Genomic DNA, 15,980 nt, shown 5'->3' on the forward strand with positions numbered 1-15,980 from the left:
GAGGCAGAAGAATTACTTGAACCCGGAAGGCAGAGGTTGCAGTGAGCCACGATCATGCCATTGCACTCCAGCCTGGTGACAGAGTGAAACTCCATTAAAACAAAAGCCAAATAAAGTAGAAGGAATGATACATAACTCTTCAGAGTGACTGGTTTGGGGTCTGGGAATCATTAGTAGCAGTGTTACCCCCATCTCTTTATAATTTTGGTACATTCCAAGGCTGGACAGTGAATATGAGCATATTACCACTTTTAGAGTTGAGAGGGGGGAAGAGGCGCCCTCACCCTGACAGTCTCGCCCGAAGTAGCCCTCGCAGCAGTTGGGGATCTGTATGACCAGGCTGCACTGCTGCCGGCAGCCTTCCAGGTTCCTCCTGAAGCTCAGGTTGTAGAGACACTTCTGCCTCACGCCCTAAAGGAAGAGAGCGGACCATCCCTTCACTTTCCACCACAGGGACAGAGGGACTGGGGCCCTGGGGCTCTAGTGTGCGCCCTGGTAGTGGATCCTGGTACTGCCCAAATGAAAAATGGGACTTCCAATGGGAGCCAATTTTTTTTCTAAGACAGTATTTTTCCTATGGGAGTCAACGGGCCAATGGCAGAAACATGAGGATGCAGCAGGGGTTAGATTTAGCATCCATGGGAAGATTTCTCCCCAGTTTCAAGAGGAAGAACTTTTTGACCCTTAGAGTGCTCTGCAAATGGCATGGTTGCTTTGGGAGGGAGTGGGAAAGAGGTAGCTTCTTGTCATGGAACGGGTGTGGGGCAAGGCTCCCAAATTGTAGGCAGAGAGGGTACGAGTTAGATTTTGTTTTGTAGGGATATTTTTGTTATAGGTTTTACTAGCAGACTAGAAAGAACTTGACTTTGGAATAAGTAAAAACAAACAAAAAACACTGGTATTTAATGAACACTTACTATGTGCCAGGCACTTAAGTATGCCTACATTTTAAAATTTACTTTTCCTGGCCTGGCACAGTGGCTTACACCTGTAATCCCAGCACTTTGGAAGGCTGAGGTGGGAGGATCACGAGGTCAAAACATTGAGACCATCCTGGCCAATGTAGTAAAACCGTCTCTACTAAGAATACAAAAATTAGCTGGGCATGGTGGTGTGTGCCTGTAGTCCCAGCTACTCAGGAGGCTGAGGCAGGAAAATCCCTCGAACTTGGGAGGCAGAGGTTGCAGCGAGTGAGATCACGCCACTGCACTCCAGTCTGGTGACAGAGCGAGACTCTGTTTCAAAAAAAAAAAAAAAATTACTTTTCCTAATAGCTGCACACAGAATCCATCATTACTTCCATTTTACAGAGGCAAACCTGATAGGTCATAGGATTTGCCAAAGATTATGGAATTTGACCCCATACCTGTGGACTCCAAATTTCATTGACTTAACCCTTACTCTCCATTGCACTCTGGACTTGCATTCTAGCATTTCTTACTAGCTGTGTAGCCTTGGGTGATTGCTTACCCTCTCTGAGACTCACTTTTCTCGTAAATGTAGGTAATAATAGCTTATTATTACCTTTGAGTATTATAAAGAGGAATAGAGTAATGAGTATATCAGGGCACAGCACAGAAACTGGGACATGGACAGCAGCCAACAAAATACAGCTATTTATTAATTATCTTCTAAGTCCTTCTAGGTCTACCATCCCATGACTTTTCTAGACAGTTTCTAGAACATGGGTTGACAGGTGGTCTGGGCTGAGAATATCTATCTTACCCCATTGACTTTTTTGTTGAAAGAATGACAGAAATTACATTTACGCAACATATGCAGATACACGCACTTGCGCGCGCACACACACACACAAACACTGAGGTCTGATAATGAAACAGACCTGTGGCTCTCCAAACATTATCACTGCATTCTTAATTACCTTTGGTTTACTCCCCTTTGGACAGCTGGGAGTATTGAAACAGCTCCCACAGTTCCCCTAGTATGCAAGAAAAGAAACACTTGAAAATCAAGAATATCAGAAAACACAAGGAAATGTTCCTGACTAATACCTGGATAGATTAAGGGCTTAATTAATCTTAAGACACTGGCTATGATCAAGAATATGAAACAGGCCAGGCATGGTGGTGGACACCTGTAATCCCAGCACTTTGGGAGGCCAAGGCAGGAGGATCGCCTGAGGCGAGCAGTTTGAGACCAGCCTGGGCAACAGAGCAAGACTCCATCTGTAAAAAAATAGTTAGCCAGGCATGGTGGCGCATGAGCCTATAGTCCCAGCGACTTTGGAGACTGAAGTGAAGGGATCGCTTGAACCCAGAACTTCAAGGCTGCAGTGAGCTGTGATTGCACCACTAAACTCTAGCCTGGATGACAGAGCAAGACCCTATCTCAAAACAACAACAATAACAAAGAATATAAAAACAAACACACTGTAACTTTGCCACGGATAATTCTGAAGGTCTGTCTTGGACATTGGCTCTGTGGTTTTGTTCTCTGAAGGGAAAATCTGTTACACAGAGCTGGACCAGGGCAGTCTTATAGGCGTATGGCAGTAGCAGTGGGACATATGGCTGCAAATGTTAGTTCCATTTTAAGTTAGATGGGATACTTTTGGCCAATCACTATTTGAGCCTTAGTTTCATAATAAATAGGGATAATAATTATTGCTGCTATTTGATGTTCAGGGGATTGATGAGGGGAAAGGATTAACTGAAAATTATGTGTGGAGTATAATTTGGAAATTAAGAAGACCCCTATGGTAGAAAGGACAACTGGTTTCATCTCCTACTTTGGCTGACTGGAATCCAAAAACTTTGGGATAGTTATTGAAATTCCTAGGGGATGCCAGGTACTGATATCAACTGGTGACAAACTTTGCCATGTAAAGTCACTTTACCTCTTTGAGACTCAGTTTTAAAATATACATGATAGAGTGGATAACTATTCCTATTATTGGATTATTGCAGGGGTAAGCTAAGCATTGAGCACAATGGCTGGCTCCAGGGCAGTACTCAGTAAAGGTGCTGGATGGATGAATGAGTGAATGTAAAAATGCCTCGCACAGTGCAGGGCCTAGGACAGAAGTTCAATGTTGTCAAATGAATGAATCAATGGGTAAGTCAATAGAGGTGTGAATGGCATATCATATTAGACTAACTCTATGAAATTACCCTTTTCGTAGGCTCCAGAGTGTCAGACATGGCAATTTCATATGGTTTAATGTGGCAGATGTTCAACAAATGTTTGTTGAATGAATGAGTGACTGAATAGATGGATGCGTTTGAAAACGAATGGCAGTTGGCACACGGTTGGTATCCAGGAACTGTTTTCTCAATGCTAAGGGAATGAATGGGTGGGTGAGTGGGTGGGTGGATAAACAAGAATATTCCAGGCTGTGTGGGGCTAAGTAGATGCCTGTTGATCCTGAGTCTGAAGAACTACATCATTTGGCCCTCAGGTCTTCTGGGTCCTGGTCTTGCTGAGGAGAGTCCACACTGGACCACAAGGGCCATTCTTTGGCTTAAGGTTCTCTTACTACGCTGTGGTTTTCAGGACTGACCAAGATATTGAGAGTAGTGAAGAAGTCACAGCGGCCCCCCAGGGTGGGATCAATCAGCAGACAGTCAATGCCATAGGCCACGCCCCGGTCAAACAAGAGCTCCCGCTGCACAATTCTGCACTTTTGGCCATTCAGAAAGAGGTCACCCTGAGAGAGAGAGAAAAAGAGAGAAAAAAACAGTCAATCTCTCATACATCTCTTCTCTCCCAGCCATATAACATGGCCAGTAACTGCAAGACTCAGGAAGAACTTAGTAAAACCCCATATATTTATATGCTTATCAAATACCCAGCATGTATTATGTGTCAGATACTATTCTAAGTGCTTTACCTGTGCAAATTCTTTTAATTCTTACAACTATCCAAGGTTGTTGTGTTGGATGTAGCTACCATTGTTAGTACCCATTTACAGATGGGGGAACTAGGGCAGTGAGAGGTTAAATGACTTGCCCGTGAATGGTGGTGTGGGCATCTGCACCCAGGCAGTCAGTCCCAGAGCCTGCCCCCTTGACCCCTCTACCTCACTTCTTCTACCAAAGGGGAAACGTCAGCAGTGGGTGATAGGGTGCAGCAGGGATGACCTTGCCGTGGTTAGGGAAGAACTTCGCTGACATGCCCTCTTTGCGTGTAGTTACCAAAGTCTCCTTATATAGTGCCAGCACCTAGCAAGGTGCCTGGTTCAGCTTTCTTTCCACGATGTCCAAGTGACAGGCTTTAACTTTGTAATGACAATTTCTTTTTTCACATGTACCAGTTGTCATCAACTAGGCTTTAAAGACATTATTTCATTTAATGTTTGCGACAATCTCAGGGCTTCCTCTCCTGAGGTCACCAGCTAGTAAGTTGATGGATACATTATCCTTCCAAGATATAAAATGCTTTTAGAAAGCTTTTGAGAAGAAAAAAAGATAACTCCCAGTATGTATGGATGGGATGGAGATAATACAACTCAGTGGAGGAACACCAGAAAACTGTGGTTAAAGCCTTCCATGTTCACTCATGGACTGTGACCGCGGGCAAGTCACGGAACCTCTCTGAGGTTCATTTTTTTTTTTACTATGTAAATAAGTAAATGATTTCTAATATTGGGTTGTTATACAGATAAGACTAAATAATACATTGCAAAGTGCTCTGAAAGCTGTATTAACACACAGAACAAGCAGAAGGCATTCTTATTATCCTTCTCTGATGTCTATTTTGGTCTAGGGAGACAGGACAATCTCAAGAGTGTACACTGGGATAATGTTACAGAAGCTGGAACGAAAAGTTGTGAATACTCCTCAAATTCAGTTATAAGTTCAATGCAATTCTAATTCAAACACCAAAGGGATACTGGTCATAAGATGTATGCAGAATGTTGTATGGAACTTGTTGGATCTTCCTTGAAGGGAATCAACTCGATTGGGAGCTGCATCCCTTTTGCCCTTCATCCTTCTTGCTGCCTGGAAAGTGGACATGGTGGCTGGAACTCCAGCAACCATGTTGGACCTTAGAGGCTGGAACCATGTGCTGCAGAGCAGACAGACAGAAGGAGCCTCTCCACTGAGCCATCATATGAACTCCGATTGGCTACCTCCAGATTTCTTCTATGAAAGAGGATAAATCCTTATACATTTAAGTCACTACATTTTGGCTTTTCCATGATATGCAGCTAAAATAATCCTATTAGACCCCTTCATCATATGGAATTACAAGAAGACAGAATTGTTCAGGAATGAGCCAGGGAAGGTTAAAATTGCAAACCTCTCAGTTGGCTGATTGAGGTAGGTATAGCCCAGAGCTGGCTCTGACTGCCAAGAGAGGGTTGGAGGTGAGGCCACAGTGGTGGGGCTTGGAAGGAAGAGAAAGGAATGACGGTATACTTTGCTGTTTCAGGAAAGTATCTCACATTAGAAAAAAAATGTTCTACACAAAAAATAAAATTAACTGGAAGCTGCTCTCCACAGTGTAAGAGGCTTTCTGCCACCTGCTAGGAGGGGTTGGGTTGGACAGGATTTATCAGTTTTTTCATATCCACTAATGCATTTTCAGGAAAAATACCTCTGAAGGCAGTGAGAAAAAAAGTGAGCCTGCTATGAATGGAGGGAAAAAAGCGAACATCTCCTTGAAGGGGCAGTGGTTGGGGAATAGCTTGCTGTGAATGTGTTAACCCCTTCCTGCCCACCCTTCATGATGATACTCACAATGTTATTGCCAGTTCCACACTTCACACTCAGGTCCGAACCTTTCAGGGTCCTCCGGCTGGGAGATCTGGGAAGATCCACAGCTAAAATCTGTAGGACAGATGGTGCCATGTGACTACCCCATATTTATGCTGAAAAAGGGATGGCCTGAAAGAACTTTACCGAAAAACCAAATTCAGTTGCAAGTTTTTCCATGAGTTATAATAACTTTAGCTTTTCAATGACCACAGGTATAACCAATGGGAAGAATAATTGGGGGCTCTCTGGGAGGTTGGAAATTCCTTCTGGAGGAAAAGAGTGGACCAGCTGGACTGGTTTCAATCACCCTTCCATCCCCCATCTGTACTTGGGAGTCTCTGAAGATGCAGTCTTAATATATGAAGCCAATGAAAAAATAAGTGGGTAAGGCTGGGGAATGACCTAGGATGTAGTTATGGGCGGCACTGTGCGTCTCGAAGAGGTATGTTGAAGTCCTGAACCCCAGTTCCATGAATATGATCTTATTTGGAATGAGGTCATTGAGGATGTGATTAGTTAGGATGAGGTAATCCTGGAGTAAAGTAGGCTCTTAATCTAATATGAATGGTGTTCTTATAAGAAAGAATAAGCAAATGCTACGTAAAGGCACAGAAACACACAGAGAGACAGCCCTTGATGGCGGAGACAGAAATTAGAGGGATGTACTACAGGCCTGGAGCACCAAGGATTTCCAGAAGCCACCAGAATTGGGAAGAGCATCGGGGAGCAAATTCTCCCTCAGAACCTCCAGAAGGAACAACTTTGCCAGCTCCTTGATCTCCAACATCTAGCTTCCAGAACTGTTTACTACAAAGAACATGTTTCTGTGGTTTAAGCTGCCCAGTTTGTGTTAATTTGTTACGGCAGCCTTGGGAAACTAATGTAGATGCTGTGGATGAACTGAAGTTGGGGCATTTGGCATTCTTGAACTGGACAGACTTGGTCCTGGAGAGAAACAATAGTCCTAGATGAGAATTCTGGAGTGCTGTCATGTTTCTATATGGTGACGCTTGCTCCTATATGATTGTGCTTGCTCCTATATGATCATGCTTGTCTATAAGACTGCGCATGCTCCCATATGATCATGCTGCTCCCATATGATCGTGCTGCTCCTATATGATGTTTGCTCCTATATGATTGTGCTGCTCCTATATGATCATGCTTGCTCCTATATGATCGTGCTGCTCCTATATGATGTTTGCTCCTATATGATCGCACTGCTCCTATATGATCGCGCTACTCCTATATGATCATGCTTGCTCCTATATGATCGTGCTTGCTCTAATATGATCATGTTTGCTCCTATATGATCATGCTTGCTCCTATATGATCGTGCTGCTCCTATATGATGTTTGCTCCTATATGATCGCACTGCTCCTATATGATCGCGCTACTCCTATATGATCATGCTTGCTCCTATATGATCGTGCTTGCTCTAATATGATCAAGTTTGCTCCTATATGATCATGCTTGCTCCTATATGATCATGCTGCTTCTGTACGATCATGCGGCTCCTGTATGATGGTGTTTGCTCCTTTATGATGGTCCATGTTCCTATATGATTGTCCATGTTCCTATATGATTATGCTTGCTCCTATATGATCCATGTTCCTATATGATCGTGCTTGCTCCTATGTGATTGTGCTGCTCATATATGATTGTCCATGTTCCTATATGATTGTGCTTGTTTCTATATGATTGTGCTGCTCCTATATGATCATGCTTGTGCCTATATGATCATTCATTTTCCTATATGATTGTGCTTGCTTCTATGTGATTGTGCATGCTCCTATATGATCTGCTTGTTCCTATATGATTGTGCTTGCTCCTGTATGATTGTGCTTTTTCCTATATGATCATGCTTGTTCCTATATGATTGTGCTGCTTCTACATGATCATATATGTCCCTATATGATCGTGGAAGTTCCTATATGGCCATGCTTGTTCCTGTATGGTTGTGCATGTTCCTATATGATCACACTTATTCCTATATTGTGCTTATTCCTATATCATATATGTTCCTATATAATCATGCATGTTCCTATATAATTGTGTTTGTTTCTATATGATCATGCTTCTCTGATACAGTTAATCAGTTCAGGGGCCACACTGATTGAAGCCCGATCAATCAGTCATTTGCCTAGAAACTTTGGAATTGGAAAAGGAAGAGTCCATCTGGAAAAACTTAAGAAATGTTGTCAGGAGAACTAGGAAGGAGGAAAGGCTGATCCACAGTAGGGAGAGGAATGATGCTCTTGGGTATTGGTTAAAGTTAAAAAATAAAAATGGCAGGTTCAAGGAACAGAACCACATGTGGTGTACTGCAGGAGCCAATGAACCATGGCCAGTCAGAGGAGGACATGGTGGGGCAGGGGATGCTGCGGCTTCCTGTACACTGTGGACATGGGGACGCCCTGAGAGTTCCTAGGCCACAATGCCTCGGTGCTGAATTTTATCACCACCCTGGGACATTCTTGCACTTATATCTGCATGTAAACTACATACCTTGGCATCTCGTATCACATGGAACTTCAAATACTGCTTCAGCTTGTCCTTGTTGTTTTGGTTGAACAGGAAGTCCTGTTGTTCAGCAGGTAGGGCTTGGAGGGCTTGGTCCGTGGGCCAGAATAGAGTGACTGGGGTGTGGATGGGATCTGTGATGACACTCAGCAAACCTGAGTCCTGAAACACAGGGAGTCCGCCCCTCACTGGCACAAGCAAGGCCCAGACATGCAGGCAGGGAGTCTGTCTCTGAGGATTCTCCTCCATGCTCCAACCTATGGCTTACTGGGACTCTGGATGGTTCATGGGTGATGCAGCTAGAAACTAGAAGCCCATCACACTCCAACCATTCTGACCTACATTTTTTTTTTCTTTCTTTTGAGGCAGGGTCTCCCTCTGTTGCCCCGGCTGGAGTGCAGTAGCACAATCATAGCTCAATGCATCTTCAACCTTGCGGGTTCAAGTGATCCTCTCACCTCAGTCTCCTGAGTAGCTGGGACTACTGGTATACACCACCACACTCTGCTAATTTTTGTATTTTTTGAAGAAATGGGGTTTTGCCATGTTGCCCAGGCTGGTCTCAAACTCCTAGGCTCAAGAAATCCTCCCACCTTGGCCTCCCAAAGTACCAGGATTACAGGCAAGAGCCAACCATGCCTGTTCTGACCTATGTTTTCTTGGAGAGCAAATCAGAAAGTCAAATTCTGGAGCCTCCAGGGACTGCTCAGGGTGGAAGAGTGGGAAAGAGAGAACCTCAGAAAGATGCTTGGCCTACTCCTCCCTATTCTCCTCTACAATCTTTTGTTCATACTGGAAGTTTCTATTCCATTCATGGGAATAATCTCTGAAGTCAGTAAGATATATTGTTTTTTTGAGATGGAGTCTCACTTGTCACTCAGGCTGGAGTGCAGTAGGGCACAATCTTGGCTCACTGCAACCTCTGCTTCCTGGGTTTAAGTGATTCTCCTGCCTCAGCCTCCCAAGTAGCTGGGACTACAGGTGAATTCCATTGCGCCTGGCTAATTTTTGTATTTTTAGTAGAGATGGAGTTTCACCTTGTTGGCCAGGCTGGTCTCGAACTCCTGACCTCAAGTGATCATCTGCCTTGGCCTCGAAAGTGCTGGGATTACAGGTGTGAGCCACTGTGCCCACCAGAAAGATAAGGTTTTAATTTCTACCTGCCTCACAGGCATAGAGTTCCCATCTCTTCCATGCAACTTCCCCATCTTTATAATGGAGTTGATAATTCCAGATATGAAGCACATACTACACTGCTGCTACATCCCAATTTCTTTCCCTCTATCCAGCCTCAAATCCTCAATTTATAACGCAGCCAATGTACATTATATAGCTCAACAAGCCATATAACATTCTGAGAAGTGAGTGGCAGAGAATGACTTTGCTCACCAGAAAATTGGGACTTTCCCACACAGATCCCACAACAGCTGGCTGATGTCAAAAACAAAGCAGAAACAACAACAAAACAAACAAAACAAAACTTCTTTAGGCAGGTTATCCTCTGAATCAACTTCCCCTTGATTTTTACCTGTATTAATTTGCTATATTTGATGTAGCCATTGTTTGTTGCCAAAGTTGTAAGATCTTGCTGCAAAGATAATAAGAATGAGCATGAAACTTTTCCTTATACAGTTTACAAGGAACTTAACAAGAGCTCAAGTGAAAAAAATAAAGGTATCATAACCTGGCAGGCATGTAGATGGGCTCCTCAGTACCTGCTCCAGCTCTCTTCTGTCCACGCTTTTCTGCATTCTAGAGATTAGTAGGCTAAACACTATCTTTTCCCAGACTCCCTTGCAGCTAGAGCCCCTTATGTGATATAACGTCCTCCAAGCAGAAGCACTTGTGCAAAGCTTGTTGGTGGAAAGAAATAATATAAAGTGGCAGCAGCTGCTAGAAGGAAGATCAAACACTCTGGCAAGCACAATGGTGATATCTATAGCCCAGTGTCTGGTGTCCATGGTGGTGAGGCTGCAGACAGGTGGCAGTCACAGAGCTGTGACAGCTAGGACAGCCGGAACAGCCTGGTGGTGGTGGTGAGGTTATCAGGTTAGCTGTACACCATGTGTGTGTGAATTAAAAACATGTTTTTTAGACAGGATCTCACTCTGGTTGCCCAGACTGAAGTGCAGTGGCACGATCTCAGCTCAATGCCTTGAGCTCACTGCAAGCATCAACCTCCTGGGATCAGGTGATTCTCCCACCTCAGCCTCCCAAGTAGCTGGGATTACAGGCATACACCACCACATCTGGCTAGCTTTTTGTATATTTAGTAGAAACAGAGTTTTGCTATGTTGCCCAGGCTGGTCTTGAACTCCTGCACCCAAGCAATCTGCCCATCTTGGCCTCCCAGATTGCTGGGATTACAGGTGTGAGCCACTGCACCCAGCCAAGTGTCTACCCTTTGTAGGCCTCCCTGGGCTACTTTGCTCCCAGCTGTGTAGCATCTGAATTAGCCTCTGCCCTTCCAGAGATTTGATGATGTATCTACTATCTTGAGAAACTCCTTTTTGTCTAAGCTAAGTATAGTGAATTCTGTGTTCTGCAGTGAAAAATCCTGATGTATATTAATAAATAAAAATAAAAGTTAAAATTACGTTTTCTGTCAAATTAGAAGGAGTTTTACTCAAGATTTAATTCTACCTACCTACCTACCTACCTACTCCATCTTCCAAACCTATGTAAGACCATCTGTCCTTGTGAATGCTAAAGAAAAACATATAAAACCCACTTATCAATTTAAAATAGACTTTTACTTATTTACTTCTTACTAAGAATAATGTTTACTAGGCTTTTAATAATAGCTTGAGATTGAGCAGAAAAATAAAATGTTTCAAAATAATGACTTCGAATCATAATAGAGATGACGTATTGAGTCACTCTAGGCTGAGAGTATGGCAGAGAGTCCACCTACCAGAATTCTTCCAGAGGTGTCTTTGGGAGTGATAACCAAATTTTGGGGAGATAGCAATTTGTCTATGATATGAATAATCCCATTAGTACTGATGATATCACTGGAGATGATCTTAGCCTTATTATTTAAATACACTGTGCCCTGAAATCAATCAAAAACAAAAAAGAAATGAGCGCAAAGTGAAATAGACACAAAATTGCTTCTCACAGAATGCTTTACCAATGTGAAAACTGAAGATCCAAGTTAACAACACTTGAGTGTATTTTTATTATGATTATAAAGTGAAAACAGAGATAAAAATGTAATTTTCATGTGGAGAAGTTAATAATAATCATCCCAAACAATCATTTCAATATGATTCTCCAATATGAAGTAAGCAAGCAGCTCAAAACTGGCTTCTTTTTTATATTTCTTTGTATCTCCTCCCCTGGCTTTTTTCCCTCTGCAAGGAATTCTACAGTCACCATTTGTTTCTCTGTAGTAGGGAGGGACTGGACCGGCATGGTCAAGTGGCTTTGGTCAAAAGCTTTCAACCTTTCCAGATTCTGACTAATGCTACCAAAAAGCAGTTCTATTTGTTACTTGGAGATGCCCCACCTCTGAGTTTTATTCCTGGTTCTAATATTTGTTCTTTATGTGACCTTAGACAAGCTACTTAACCTTTCTGAGTTCAGTTTTCTTATTTGGATATTAAAGATAACACTGTCTGTATCAAGGGGGTATTCTGCAGATTAAACGAGTTAGTACACATCAAATACTATGTGCCTGCATACAGAAATCACTTAACATATGTTAATGGTTGTTATTATTATTTCTTAGATTACTTTAAAGAAAAAAAGGAAAAAGAGGACCTAAGGCTAAGGAACTTTTTTTTTTTTTTAAAAAAAACCTTAACTTTTAAATTCAGGGGAACATATGCAGGGTTGTTACACAGGTAAACTTGTGTCATGGGGGTTGTCGTAGAATTATTTCATCACCCAGGTATTAAGCCTAGTACCTATTAGTTATTTTTCCTGATCCTCTCCCTCCTCCCACCCTCCACCCTCCAGTAGGCCCCAGTGCGTGTTGTTCCCCTCTATGTCCATGAGTTCTCATTATTTAGTTCCCACTTGTAAGTGAGAACATGCAGCATTGGGATTTCTGTTCCTGCATCAGTTTGCCGAGCATGATGGCCTGAGCTCCATCCGGGTTCCTGCAAAGAACATGATCTAGAGGAAAGAGGACCTAAGGATAACTGGCATTTTCCTGGGGCAGCCTCTCCTACCTGAGAGACGGAGATGACCACTGGCTCTCCTTGGAGGGAAGTAGCATTTGAGATCAATTTCAGGTTTTCCAGAAGTAGCTGCTGGCAGGCAATCACGTGATACCGAAGAACCTGGGGCATTAAACCCTGTTTGTCCCAGTCTGTAACCTGTAACAGAAGATCAGAGGGTTCCAGCCAGAGGCAGGAGCCTTTTGCTGCAACATGCCATTTGGCTCTTCTCTCTTCCATTCTCTCTTCCACACCTCTTGGCCCACCCAGACTCTGGGAAGCAGGCTTTGTGGTCAGGATTACAGAGGGCATGCTGTTCAGGCAAAAGGGAGGAAGTGACTCTAGCTCCTTTCCTGCCTCCATTGTGGATTCTCAGCGTGGAAGGAACGTGGTGTTCCTCTGGTCTGTGATTTTACAGTGCATGTTGCAAAGATCCCAAGTTCTGTGAGATGATCCTCAAAAAAAAAGTCTTGCGAAACATCCTGGGAAACACTGCATAGTATATTTCCCCCGTTGGAGAGGTATCAGTGCCAGATTTAAACATTTAGTATTGGAAAAGATCATGACGTATCTCCACCTGCAATTCAAAATACAAACAAGGCTGGGTGCAGTGGCTCACATCTGTAATCCCAGCACTTTGGAAGGCAGAGGCGGGTGGACCATTTGAGGTCAGGAGTTTGAGACCAGCCTGGCCAACATGGTAAAAACCCCATCTCTACTAAAAATACTACTCTTGAGGCTGAGGCATGAGAATCTCTTGAACCCAGGAGGTAGAGGCTGCAGTGAGCTGAGATTGTGCCACTGTGCTCCAGCCTGGGTGACAGAGCAAGATCCTGTCTCAAAAACAAACAGAAACAATCAAACAATATTAATTAAATTAATATAAAGTGTAATCAAAAGCCCACAAAATTCTCACTGTTTCATGATAACTCCTTCAATGGCTTTTTATTTTGAATTACAAAGTGTCAAGTTCTTTCAAAAATTATTATTGTGCCTCTGCTTTGCTGGTGTCCAAAATATAGGCATAGAGAGGCCGGGTGTGCAGTGGTTATGTACATATAAAAATCTACTTTCCTCAATATTCACAGCTGTAAAATGGGGATCACAACAGCATTCAGCTCACAGGGTTGTTGTGAGGACCAAATGAATCATCTAAGCCAGGCACTCAGAACGCTGTTTGACATTCACAATAAGTGTTACCTATCATTATTATGAATGGGCAATCCAGTATGATGAGCCCCCGTGAATATTAGAACAGTAAAGACTCTGATAAATCCTGCAAGAAAATCATCTATTTAAATCTCTTTAACCCAGCATCTCTCCTTCCACACCCCGCTCCCTTTTTTTTTTTTTTTTTTGTCTATGGGAGGTCTAAATCACTTAAGAATTGTTCATCTTCTCCAACTTCATATCTTGTTCAGGAATGTCCTTTAGAAAGTCTCTGGCCAGTGGTTACCCCAAATCCACCTGAATGTTTATCCTGTCAGGGGTCCCTGTGCCAAGAGGCAGCCCCTTCTCTCGCTGATGAGTTCCACCTGCTCTTAGATCTCCTGCTTAGAAACATCTCCAGTTTTGGTTCCAGGGCAAGGCCCAAAGACTATGTTCCAATTGCAGACCTCCCCCTTCTGCCCCTTGTGCTCACCAGGGCTTCCTCATGAAAAGCTGCTGATGAAGGTGCAAAAACAGTGAAGGGTCCTGGGTTGTTCAGATCTTTCACGGAATGCTCCTGCGGGAAGAAAGGTGGGGCTCACACCTCACTCACTTAACATCAATACATGCACAGGCTCAAACGAATACCAGAGTTGATGGCACCTGGGTGAAGCAAAAACTGGAGGAGGAGCCCTGTGTTTCAGTCTTGGATTCAAATGAAACCCAGATTCTCCATCATTGAAATTGTGTGTGTTTTTCTCATTATAAAATTAACACATGCTTATTGTATTAAAGATTTTAAAAATACAGCATAAAGAAGAAAATAATAACTGACCCCCTAATCCCACCACCTAGAAGCAGCTCCCATTATTTTCAGGTATTCTTTTCCAATGTCTCTTGCACGTATCGGTATTTGATATCATTAGGATAATAATACAAACATGAAACACAAGTTGATGTACTTAACTGTTAGAATTGTCTTCTTGCAAGTCTAAGATCATATGGTTACCATGGGCATATTTTCTTCTAGTTTTTAATGATTTTATTCAAATCGTATTTCTTATAGTTTTATGATTTTATTCTTCTAGTTTATATTTTATTCTTATATCTGAATGAGATTCAGATGTATGATGTGCAGAAAGATCAAACCGAATATTTTAACTCTAAGTGTTAACCAACTGTCCCAGTCACGCCATTTTCTCCAGCGGTGTGATGGGATTCTTTTCATATACTACATTCTTATGTAGAAAATTCTAGAAATCCAGGGTCCCAGACTTTCTTCTGTCTTCACCAACTCTACAGGCTACCAGTTTATGCTGTATTTGGCTTGAGGCTGAACTCTCTGTCTCCCAGGCTGGAGTGCAGTGGTGTGATCTCAGCTCACTGCAACCTCTGCCTCCAAGGTTCAAGCAATTCTCGTGCCTTGGCTTCCAAGTAGCTGGGACTACAGGCCTGTGCCACCATGCTAATTAAAAAAAATTTTTTTTTTTTATTTTTAAAAGAGACGGGGTTTTGCCATGTTGCCCAGACTGGTCTTGAACTCCTGAATTCAGGCAATCCACCCACTGTGGCCCCCCAAAGTGTTGGGATTACAGGCCTCAGTCACTGTGCCTGGCCTAGGCTGAACTCTATGGCTAGACAGACATGTGTATTTCTTACCTGCAACTGGAAGAAATACTGGGAAGTTTTCGGGTTCTTTGGAAGCTCCTGCAAACAAAGGGTAGTTTCACTTAATGCCTATGAAATATATATAAGAACTGTACAGGGTTGTCATGGGATGATTTCTCTAAGGTCATTTCTGCCATCATTTCAACTGGAAATCTGTAACACTGGGCCTTTTTGGAGCTTCATCTGTAGGCTGACAATTGATATTCAGAAAGACTGTATGGACACACTGTGAATTCTATAATCTTTCTGGAATCACCATCTGATTTATGAAAGAAAGATACAGCCATTTCTAGAAGTATCTGAACTTTAAGAGCATTTTCTGACATTCAAATGTTTAATAAAAAAAGTAGTTACAGGTTTATGGCAGATTTGGTTACTCTATTAACAAGAATATTTGATCAGCCAGAATGTGTTCATCCCTCTTTAAACTAAATAACTGAACATTTACTTTGTAACAGGCAGAAACCTGCAAGTATCACATTGCCTCAACCACTATGCTCACTACAGGCACACACACATGCACACATGTGCATACACATTAACATGTGTGCACACACACATGCACATATGCACACACAGCAATCCATGCCATGGTAATGTGGTTGAGCTACTGAGCACTCTGCCCTTTACACATCTTACCTTACTTAATAATCTTAACAACCTGATGGAGTTGGTACCAGTATTATTTACTTTTACAGATGGGAAAATTGATATACAGAGAGGTGACATAATATGCTCGAAGTCACATTCCTAACCC

The 15,980-nt window shown here is 42.7% G+C and overlaps 1 protein-coding gene across 3 annotated transcripts in view; it reads right to left on the reverse strand.

The window, feature by feature from the left end:
• The window catches only part of STAB2 (stabilin 2), a 176,320-nt gene that overhangs the window by 26,238 nt on the left and 134,102 nt on the right, over positions 1 to 15,980 (reverse strand). For 2 of the 3 annotated variants that reach the window (XM_064379911.1, XM_064379910.1), the window contains exons 46-55: positions 15,215 to 15,262; positions 14,049 to 14,132; positions 12,419 to 12,565; positions 11,155 to 11,295; positions 9,769 to 9,828; positions 8,226 to 8,402; positions 5,703 to 5,792; positions 3,521 to 3,667; positions 1,883 to 1,939; positions 285 to 411 (exon numbers count right to left, since the gene is read on the reverse strand). In XM_064379911.1, coding sequence (XP_064235981.1) covers positions 285 to 411; positions 1,883 to 1,939; positions 3,521 to 3,667; positions 5,703 to 5,792; positions 8,226 to 8,402; positions 9,769 to 9,828; positions 11,155 to 11,295; positions 12,419 to 12,565; positions 14,049 to 14,132; positions 15,215 to 15,262 — 1,078 coding nt within the window. The remainder of the gene's footprint in view (positions 1 to 284; positions 412 to 1,882; positions 1,940 to 3,520; positions 3,668 to 5,702; positions 5,793 to 8,225; positions 8,403 to 9,768; positions 9,829 to 11,154; positions 11,296 to 12,418; positions 12,566 to 14,048; positions 14,133 to 15,214; positions 15,263 to 15,980) is intronic. The other variant, XR_010343837.1, reaches the window with a different exon arrangement.

This window comes from Aotus nancymaae, unplaced genomic scaffold (genome assembly GCF_030222135.1).
Source record: "Aotus nancymaae isolate 86718 unplaced genomic scaffold, 86718_ANA_hifiasm-v0.15.2.pri h1tg000021l, whole genome shotgun sequence".
NCBI lineage: Eukaryota > Metazoa > Chordata > Mammalia > Primates > Aotidae > Aotus > Aotus nancymaae.